The following is a 10,947-nucleotide window of genomic DNA, read 5'->3' on the forward strand; positions in this document are numbered from 1 at the left end:
GTCGCTGACCTTGAGCAGTCTTACCTATGTCACTGGCTGCCTGGTCATCCTCCTGCCTATCCTTCGGAGAGGCTTGGCCCATTTGGTCGACCTCCTGCTCATCCTCCAGAGTGGCTCCCCCAATGTGGTCAACCTTGAGCCAGTTCACCTGAGGGGATCTGCATTGCTACAGCCCTGCCCCCAGGCAGTTCGCCCTAGAACTCCTGCTTCCCCTTTGCCCTGCCCCAAAGTTGTCTGCCTTGGGTCTCCTGCTGCGCCTATGCCCAGACCGCAGTCTTGCTGCCTTAAATCCCCAGCTCTATTCTTCAGTTCCAAAACCACTTAACCCTTAAACTCTCCTCCAGACCCCCTTCACTAACCCTACCTCGTGTTCCTAACCAGCCTGATGGGACATTTGGAATCTGACTTTTTTGAGGTGGGCATTTTGTTACAATCTGCTCTCATCTGCTCACTTTTCCCACGACATGGACTTTGCTCCTGCTCCAACTCTCCACCAACTGCTGCAGACTTTCTCGCCTTTTACAGATCTACACATGTCCACTGTTATATTAACGGCCTGGGAGTTGAACTGACCTCCCCTGCCCACCTGCTCACCTGTCTGCATTCCTCTCCTTCTCCGTATTCCCTATATACTATCTCCTTAGTTTAATTGTCACTTCGTGCTTTGCTTTGACTATTCTGCTGTATTGATCTGTATTTTTAGTTTTGAAATTTCTATGTGCATAACATGCCTTTGTTTACCCGCCTGTTTCCCATTGCTGGTTTTCCAGGATTCCTATCTTCCAAAAACTACCCATAATAGCCCCCTTTCCTGTCAACAATATTGTGTGGGTTTTCTGTAACTTACAATGAAATGTACAGTAAATCTAATGCACACTTACTTGAGAATCTCCAGTTTACATTGTAAACTTTTCAGGCCATCAGCGAGATGCTGCACACCACAATCAAGCACGTCATTATGACTCAGGTCCAGCTCGGTGAGATTCGAAGATGCAGAGTTGAGGACTGAAGATAAGAGACCTTTGCAGGATTCTTCAGTGAGCTCACACCAATCAAGCCTGTAAAAAAATATCTGTAATCAGAAACTGTACTAAAAATAGCAGCTGTAGCAAACACAGAATCGCTAATGCAGCTTCAACATATTAATCCCTCATTTTTAACAAGTCATCATCAAGCTTTCTTTCATTCATTCATGTGTATTGACAAACAAGGTTTGTTCCCACTTTGGGGGATTCAAAGCAGTTTGAAGCCCACCTTAACCATGTGACCAGACACAAAAGAGGCCTAAATTTAAGACTAGAACAGCCCCAGACGACATCATTTGGTGTTAAATTATTCCGTTATTATTATTATTATGTGTAATGCATTTCCTTCCTACCCTGACTTTCCTGAATACCCATCCTGTACATGCCTGCATTGTCACAATGATTTAATTACCTTTAGAAAAGCAGATAGATGCATTTTATTGTTGTTTTTCAACCTCAACGACACCCCCCAATCACCCTGAGTGACATTGTTGAGCATTGGTACTTTCATCCAGGAGGAGAATAGACACATTTGCTAATGGCCTGATTAGCACACGAGACAATGGCTTGGACATCAAAACTAATTATGCACACAAGCACTTATCACGTGAATTTTGCACAATAGAAATTAATAATTTTAGGTGGTCTTATTATTTAGGAAAGGCTAAAAAATGCTTTATAAATTCAATCTAGGTGACATGGAGATTATTAAAATATGACATTGCAGACAAAGCAGGATCAATGCTGTGGAGGCATTGGAAATGCTACAGAACATGGACTTTGCGGACTCTGATGGCATGTCGGACATAGAATTTGAAGTTGAAGAGGAAAATGACGCGGCTGATTCTGAGCCTGAACTGGAGCTAGAGCCAGAGAGAGAGAACGCATACAGCACACCGGCTTTTAGTTTTTGCATAACTTTTATAGTCTGACAAAAAGCATGATTATTTTCATTTTATTTCTAACTATATTATTTACTCAAATACAAATGCTGAAATTGATTATGAGGGATGGAGAGACTTGAGCTCTGTGTGCAAAGAAGACCACAGGAGCAGTGCTTCGTGTCATTCTTTTGTTAGACAAATGTGATCATTTGTGCTTTCTTCTTTGATTATTTCTTAGACATTAGCAAGTGAAAATAGTAGAATTTAATTTGCTTATAGCATCCCAGGTGCAACCTGTTATTAGAGCATCTATCTGGCTTTGTTTGTGGGGGGTGGGGGAATAGTGTCCTTGCACGCACCTATAGAGATGTAAAGTGATGATACAGATGCCTGAGCGTCAGAGTTGACCAAACAAGTACCCCACAAGTGCTTGGCAGTTCTGGTGTTACATTTTTTACCGGCTTCATTTCTATTGCCTATACCGGAGTTTCTACAGACCACTGTCAGCCAACATGAGAATTTTGAATAGGTTGAAGATTTGAACTAAATGAACTTATCTTGTAAGAAGTGTATACCAAGATAACAAGAGTTTTTTGTTGAAGTGTTGCAGAGTACTTACAAAGCAGTTTTGGCGACTTTGACCACCGGCAACATTCCCAGAAGTACCTTCTCTGATTTCCGATACTTTTTCAAATCAAACACATCAAGCTTCTCATCTGAGGTCATCAGCACAAAGGTCAGAGCTGACCACTGGGAGGTGGAGAAGTTTTCAAATGTGACTGTTTCTGAGCGCAGGTACTTTTTCACTTCTTCCACAAGAGACTGGTCATTCAGCTCATTCAGACAGTGGAAAAGATTGAAATTATGATCAGCATCACTGTTCTCTTCTCCGATCTTTTCTTTGATGTACTTAATTGTTTCCTCGTTGGTCTCCTTGTTATTGTCTGTCTTCTTCAGCAGCTCTTGAAGGAGATTTTGATTAGTCTCCAGAGAGAGGCCGAGCAGGAAGCGCAGAAACATATCCCAGTCTCCATTTTTGCTACCTAAAGATTTGTCCACTGCCTCCTTGTAGAAGTCTGATGCAGGCAAGTCTGTGACCGTTGAAGTGGGTTTTGTAAGCAGATTTTCACCACTGTTATTGAATGTGTGAAAGACATAGAAAGCTGCCAGGAACTCCTGAATGCTCATATGGACAAAGCAGAACAATTTCTGTAGGGACACCCCATGGCCTTCTCGTTTAATCTGAGTGAATAGTCCTGAGAAGACAGCTGCTTCTGTGATTTCAATACCACATTCTGTCAAGATTTCTTCAGTGAAGACAAGGTCTCCTTTCTCTAGACCTTCAAAAGCCAGCTTCCCAAGAGAAACCACTGTGTTCTTGTTTCTTGTGTTCCAACAATCAGTCTCAGAACTCTGACTGTCTCATCTCCGCCATACTTAACATTGGCCTGTCTGCATTGTAACAAAAGGAAGTATATGTACATGTCAGTCAGAGTGCTGGGCATCCTACCTTCTTCTTTTCTTATCACAAAGTCCTCCAGAACTTTTGACGTGAGCCAACAGAAGACAGGGATATGACACATGATATAAAGTGTCCTTGAATTCTTGACATGTGACAAGATTTTTTCAGCCAAGTCCTTATCTTCAAATCTCTTCTTGAAGTACTCTTCCTTCTGCTCATCATTAAATCCTCGCACTTCTGTTACCCGGTCGACTTTGCTAGCAGGGATATTGTTGGATGCTGCAGGTCGGGAGGTGATCCAGATTTGAGCTTTAGAAAGCAGATTGCCTTGGATGAGGTTTGTCAGCAGAACCTTCACCGAGTTTGGCTTTGTCACCTCGGACCAGTATTCACTTTCATTGAAGACAAGATCAAGGCGACATTCATCAAAACCATCCAGCACAATCAGGATTCTGTACTTGTCATAGTCCTTTATTTCTGATGTCTTCATTCCTGGAAAGAAACTGTGAATAAGTTCCTCCAAGCTGTGCATTTCTTCTTTTCTCAAATTCAGCTCCCGGAAAGAAAGTGGAAACATAAAAAAGACATCATTGCTGGACTTATTCTCAGCCCAGTCTAGCATGTACTTCATTGTTGCAAATGATTTCCCAATGCCTGCCACTCCTGTTGTTAGCACAGATCTAATCTGTTTATTTTTTCCCAAAGCTGGTTCAAAGATGGCGTGATATTTAATGGATGTTTCTTCTGGTTTGAACTTAGCACCTTCAATCTGTCTGGTCTCATGCTGGTCATTGACCTCTCCTCTTCCCCCCTCTATGATGTAGAGATCTGTGTAGATGTCATTAAGAAGAGAAGAGGTTTTCTGCATGTCGATACCCTCAGACACTCGGGTAAATTGCTCCTTCAGCTGAGATTTGAGTGACCATTGACTTGCAAGATCAGGTTTAACTGTAGAGAAAAAAAAACAGTTATTGTTGGGAGAAACTAGCCAGTTGTTGTTATTACAAGTTAAGAGTGCAATTACAGTCAGGTATTAGTAAAGTAAACAAAAACAACCCTAGCATCAATAATGAAGTTGTTGTAGTTGTTTTAGCACATGCTGGCCGACTGAAAGTGAAGCAGTGTTTAAAACACCAAGAATCAATGTACGAAGAGGTTGAACTCAGGTAGGCCATTTGAAAAAGCCTTCTCTGCTGAATGTCACCAACTGAATGAATTGTGGTATCAGAGGTAGAGATTTCGTGAGCCGATCTTAAGGATTGGCATCAGAAACAATCATGTTCTGATCATATGTTTGCTGTACTGTACTGCTGAAGCGCTGCTCTTCATTATAACATCCTTAAGTTAGATTTTTCTGCAACATTAAGTATAAATTAGAGTGTATTACTACAGTTTGTAAGAAAAATATATTGGGCATATTGGTTTTGGCTATTGGCGGGCTATCGTTTACTTCCGCTTTTCAAAACCAGAAACTGTCGTCTGTGTTGCACACTGCAAATTAAATTTGAAATGCTCTGTACTACATACTACCACTGACCGCAGTATGCAGTGTATAGTATGTAGTATATAGACGGCATTTCAAACACAGCCTTAGTCTTCTCATGTCCCATGTTCGTTGTCGTCTTTGGTCCCGAAACTTTGCTCCTGGTGTTTGCAGTTTGGATTTTCCTTGTGGCTGTTTTATGTTGGACTTTTGTTTTGCTTGGTTCCGAACAGTAAGCTTTTGTTTTTGCCTTGTTTTGTATTTTTTTTGTTATTAAATAATTTCATTGTCTGCATCTGGGTCCTCTACCTTTTTTGAACCTCGTTGCGACATTTAGTACTTCATAGATAATAAAGTTGTCTGTTCTCCCTGTATGTTTGTATTGTATTTCTATGCACCCAGAAACTTACATCTTATTTCGGAGGTTCTGTTGACACAATCATCAGGCAACTGCTTGGCAGTTTCAGGTCGCGAGGTTATCCAGAGCCGGGCAGAAGGAAGGAGATTTCCTCTGATGAGGTTTGTCAGTAACACATCCACTGTAGCTGACTCCTGGACATCGGTCAATGTGTCCATGTTGTTAAAGTCAAGAGCAGGTTGTAAAGCATCCAATCCATCCAGGACAAACAGAACTTTGAACTGTTCAAGGTTAGAGATCACAGAGTCTTTAGTTTCCTTAAAGAAATGATGAAGAAGTCCCAACAGGCTGACTTTTTCCTCTCTCCTCAAATTAAGGGCAGATAAGTTAATTGGAAATATAACTTCGTCATCAACTTTGGCTGTGTCCCTTACTTTATCTTTGAGCCACGTTAAAACTGACCTCTGGTCATTCTTAGCCCACTCTTTTATAAATTTCTGCACACAGACAGATTTACCAATACCAGCCTCTCCGGTAGTCAGCACATTTCTGATTGGTTGTTCTTTTGTATCTTTGAAGATATCAGATACTGAATTAACTTGAGTCGCTGATTTCGCCACAGCTCGTCCATTTTTCTTTGTATCATTGGCATCACTACTTCTGTCATGTCTTATGACGTGTTCTGTCTGTTTCTGGTTAGGATGATTTTTGTCTTCATCTTGAATGGCTTCTCTAAATCTTCTTTTGAGGGTTGATATCATCTCTTGCTGTCCCTTTATTCTGTCTGAATAAACAAAACAGTTCAGCAAGTTAGTTATGATGAGTGAAGCATGAATCATTTATATTTAGGTATCATTTAAGTGACAGATTTGAACACTGCCAGGAAAAGACTCTTATAGTTCAACACAGCAAGTACTTCAAAAACTGAATTTTAAAGACACCAATGTTAAAAAAACAAAACACTTTACTTGACAGTCTGAGCTACATGCTTTATATTTTAGATGTACTTTTTATTACTTATTTAGTTTGACATGGTCAAAATAAAGTCACTTTAGCAAACAGAATTTTGTTAAAGGCAACTGAACATGAATAAATTATTGTTTTATTTCACTGTTGCAATTATCTCTGATTGATCCGGCATAACTCTGAAAAACTAAATGATTTAGAAAACACAAGACATACTGCTCAACATTTATTTCTTAACGACATAAATTGTAATGTTGCAACAGACATTACAGGCACCTGTGAGGTCTGTTCTCTCTTGTCAGTTGGATCACATTTCTTTCTCCCTAAATGTGTTTAATTAGCAGATCTTCATCTGCAAACTCCAGTAAGTCACACCACTGTATCCCTGTAATATGTAATGGGGTCAAACACAACCTCATCTAGAAATGAGCCAAGCCACGGATCCTCAGCGTGGAATATCAACCAGCGAAGAAGTAGCTGACCCACTTGATCTGGCATCCTCTTTAATGGCTTCCAGGACCCATAATCACTTGTTAGTCTCCCTGCTGTCTGGTAAATTGAAAGATTTACCATTTAAATGTTTTTCAACCATCCTATGAAGGCAAATCTGTATCACCAAATTTTGAAATTTAAAGCCTTCAAATTTCAAGCACTGAATTTTTCTGCATTGAAATGATGTATCTGCATTTTATAAAATAAAAAATAAAAATTCAAGCTATAAAAAATTCAAACAATAAAAATTCACTTGCTCAAATTCGCTAGGCAAATTCAGATCCCAAAAATATGAGTTAAAAAATTCAGATGCAACATCCGGGACACCAAGGAAGAGCAATCGATTCAGTCTCAAATCGAACCAACATCCGGCCAATCTAGTTAGGCTCTGTTGGTCACGCGTGGCATGGCTTATGAGACCAGGAAATAAACGAGTCAAAAACTTTGCTGCTTTATTTCATTAATAATCGGTATCTTCAGACATTGTAAGAAACGATGTTTGCTTGGACATTCATTTTTGTGTTGACAACATTACATGACAATAGTAAAACCTGCACTAGCCATACCAATGATCGCTACAAAGGTGTCATCTCTCTTATGCTCTCTTAATGTTATTCCATGGAAACATTGAGTCAATAGAGGCTAGAGCTTGCACAGAAAAGTGGACTTATCGATGCGTTGACGCCACTACCACAAGTCAACATCTATTGGGTGACGTCGACGAACTCATGATTTCACACAGCCTTATTTTTTTCCCCACCCATTTCTGCCAAAGTGCACACGCACACTACAGCCAATAGAAGAAGCAGAACACACACTACTGTGCCTTAGACCAACAAAAACCTTGTCCGAAGTCTAAAGTCTATGGCGCAGTCTGTCTCTGCTATTTAGAGGGCACATTATGGACATACATCGGAGAGTTCACAACACAAGTCTCTGCTTGTCACTCACACGGGGAAGCACAGCAGCGCTTTGACTCATAAGGAAAAAACAGTGTGTTTGCAGATACTGTGAAAAGGCGTTGTTTAAGGGACAGGCTGCAGGCTTTTGTTCCCCCTTCTCCTTAAATTATTATACTGCTTTCTAGTTGTTACCGATCTGCTGAGAAGCATAGGAAGACGTGGACAAGCTCACTGCTGCCCCCACACACACCTGCCTCACCTCAGGAGGGCCAAAAACGGCAGAGACCGACACCAAGCTCTCCATCATGCGCGCTCATTCTGACGCACGCTCTATCTAATGTGCACGAAACAGACACACTCAAACATAACTCCCTGTGGCACCGACAATCATGCCCACAGATATTAAAACACTGTCTAGTGCCAATTACACACGCAGAAGACAAGACAGCCATGTGACCCAGCAGCAACAATAATTGATGGTCAGCACACAGAACTTAAAACATAAGATCCTGTCCGTCCGGAGATTTAAATAATTAATGCTGTGCCTCGTGCATAAACGTACACAGCATAATTGTACGTCTCTTTTGGGAGTGGGATTGCTTCAGTGGCTTTAACATTCATCTGTGCTTCGATATGTATCGTACAGTGACCTGTGTTTTTTCTGCGTGTTCAAGGACACAGTGGAAAGAAATAAGCTGAATATGCTGGTCGGGGTCCGGTTTATATAAGAAGAATGACTGAAATCCCCTGTGTACAATAGGCTTGTTCGAGATGACCGGCTCGCCTCGACAACAGGCGAGAGTAGCCGATTGCAGTCGGGGGAGGAGTCATAAAGTCGGACACTTCTTTGTTGACAAGTTTGCTGCTCACCTATTAACCATCTATAATACCAACACCTCACTGTAAATTGAAGTGAATAAAGTCTTCATTTGTTGTTGTTGTTGTTGTTATTATTGTTATTACTATCATTATTATTTTAATTGATTTAATATTAAGTTCTCATTATACTTTATTCAGGGCTTTTGATAGTTATTTCGATATAAACATCATTGCATTTATGTTTATTAAGAGACCGTTCATGAGTAAAGCATTACATTGTGAATGACAGTAGTCTACTTTGATGAACCCGTTTGGTGTCTGTCTGACACTTCATGAAGTTTAATGAATAATGATGAATAAGACAGAAGTCTCATCACTTCCTTGTGGGGGGTGTCAAGGCTTTTTTCAGCCAATAGGCGCTTTATTCAATCCAGAGCAAGTCGTTTCCCATCATGCATGGAGTTGTGCAGTCGGTGGAGAGCAACTGCGGCGCCTGGCCCTGAAAACTGCGGCTGCCTTGCTATCACGGGACTTCAAAGCCTTGCGCAGTCGGGTTTTCAGAGCAAGTCGGACAACAATCTAACCATCATGCAATATGCTTGGCAAGGCGGCATTCGATTCTGCGCAGGCCTCGCTCATCTCAAACAAGCCTATAGCAACACGCCTGCCTGCAAGCGCACCGGGCTCTTAAAGGGAAGGACAGCTGACATTTTGATTGGTTTGACTCATGTTATGCCAAAAACACGCCTATGAACAATCCAGGGACTTAAACCAACCTCTTTGCGCCTTGCGCCTCGGTTTGCGCCCTAAATCGCTTTGCACCATGCGCTTTAGACTGTGCGCCTTCTGCCGTCTAAATAGGGCCCTCTGTGTTTTTTGCACGCGCGTGTATGTGATGACGTCATCAACGACGCGTCAACCTTATGTCAACTTTATGGATAGAAAAGTCGACCAGGGCGCACAAAGTATTAATAAAGTGAATTCAAGTCAAGCCTCTGGATATTCATTTACACAGCAAGTTCTCTGGTCATACGAGGTTATTACAGTCTGTATGAAAGTGTAAACACTTGAAACTCTCATAGCACAAATAAAAAAAATCACAATATGAACAATGTGACAGTTGAACAGGTATCGACACAGTCACTTTCATTAAACATCTTTAAACTAATTTGCAGGTTGAAGTTCCCCGCAACTGTGGAGCAAGATAAAACTTCAAAAAGATTCATGACTGTTACTTCTGGAGGCATCATAAAAACAAGCTGAGATCGCATTTGCAATCACAGCCGCACACAGTTGTTATATTGAAATTTACTGAGGTGTCATTTTTGACACGTTCCGATTTGACCTCTATTGACTCGATGTTTCTTTGGAATAACATTTTTAGAAAGCATATGCAGAGATTATGGAGCAGTTATGGCGAGTGCAGGGTTTACTATTGTCATGTAATGTTGTCAACACAAAAATGAATGTCACAGCAAACATCGTTTCTTACAATGTCTGAAAAGACACCGATTATTAATAAAATAAAGCAGCAAAGTTTTCGACTTGATTGGCTGGATGTTGGTTCGATTTGAGACTGAATCGATTGCTCTTCCTTGGTGTCCCGTATGTTGCATCTGAATTTTTTTAACTGATATTTTTGGGATCTGAATTTCGCCTACCGAATTTGAGCAAGTGAATTTTTATTGTTTGAATTTTTGATTTTGAATTTTTGAACATTGAAAAATAAAAGTGAAAATTAGTTATGGAAAATTATAAGAGCTGAATTCAGAGGCAAAATTTTAGCTACATAATTTCAACGCAACAAAATTCAGTGCTAGATATTCAAAGGCTTGAATTCAGAGACAAACAATTCAGATACATAATTTCAATGCAGAAAACTTCAGTGCTTGAAAATTTCAAAATCTGGTGAGACAGATTTGCTTCCATACCATCCTTAAAACTACAAGATTGAATGTTATAAAGCACAAGTGGTAGAAACTGACTATTTTAGTGAGTTTACTGTCCCTCTGAATCAAAGCAAGAACATCATCAAAATATCTTACCCCCAGGTTCTCCTTCACTGACGTTGAGAGGTTCATCCTGGGACTGGTCACTTTTCCTGGAAACATCATTGGATGGAATAATGAGTGGTCTTTCATGCCCATTTAAAGACAAACTCAGAGTTGAGCCTCAAAGTGAAACATACATTATTTCAATCGGTATGTCAAATACATTTTTTTCTGTATCAAAGCATGAGCTTCACCAAACTTCTTACCCCAAATCTCCTTTACTGAAGTCGATCGGTTTATCCTTGGACCTGTAACTCTTAATGGAAGCGCTGCTGGATAAAGGAGAGTCTAGTCATTCTGGCACAACTCGCCTATAACACAAATGACTTTAGTAAATTTACTATCTTTTAATCTTTTTGTATCAAAGCGAGATCTTGAACAAACATCTTACCCCCAATCTCCTTTACTGAAGTCGATAGGTTCATCCTTGGACCTGTAACTCTTAATGGAAGCGCTGCTGGGTGAAGGAGAGTCTAGTCGTTCTGGCACAACTCTCCTATAACAC

General features: G+C 40.5%; 1 protein-coding gene across 1 annotated transcript; it reads right to left on the reverse strand.

Annotated features, from left to right (window-relative positions):
• Positions 1–2,524: 2,524 nt before the first annotated feature.
• LOC138589174 (protein NLRC3-like) lies at positions 2,525–5,620 on the reverse strand. The gene is made up of 3 exons (XM_069659353.1): positions 5,265–5,620; positions 3,322–4,319; positions 2,525–3,286 (listed from the first exon to the last, which is right to left on the reverse strand). Exons 1-3 carry the CDS (start codon positions 5,428–5,430, stop codon positions 2,525–2,527), a joined length of 1,926 nt encoding a protein of 641 aa, XP_069515454.1. The 5' UTR covers positions 5,431–5,620.
• Between the last annotated feature and the right edge of the window lie 5,327 nt (positions 5,621–10,947).

This window comes from Semicossyphus pulcher, unplaced genomic scaffold, assembly GCF_022749685.1.
Source record: "Semicossyphus pulcher isolate SPU_LCO1_2020_fin unplaced genomic scaffold, fSemPul1.0.p SCAF_13, whole genome shotgun sequence".
Classification (NCBI taxonomy): domain Eukaryota; kingdom Metazoa; phylum Chordata; class Actinopteri; order Labriformes; family Labridae; genus Semicossyphus; species Semicossyphus pulcher.

Coding starts and splice junctions, on each gene's coding strand:
- LOC138589174 (XM_069659353.1), bottom strand. CDS start 5,430: ATGGACACATTGACCGATGTCCAGGAGTCAGCTACAGTGGATGTGTTA. Junction 4,320..5,264: donor CAGAACCTCCGAAATAAGAT/GTAAGTTTCTGG, acceptor TTTTCTCTACAG/TTAAACCTGATCTTGCAAGT. Junction 3,287..3,321: donor GCGGAGATGAGACAGTCAGA/GTTCTGAGACTG, acceptor ACAAGAAACAAG/AACACAGTGGTTTCTCTTGG.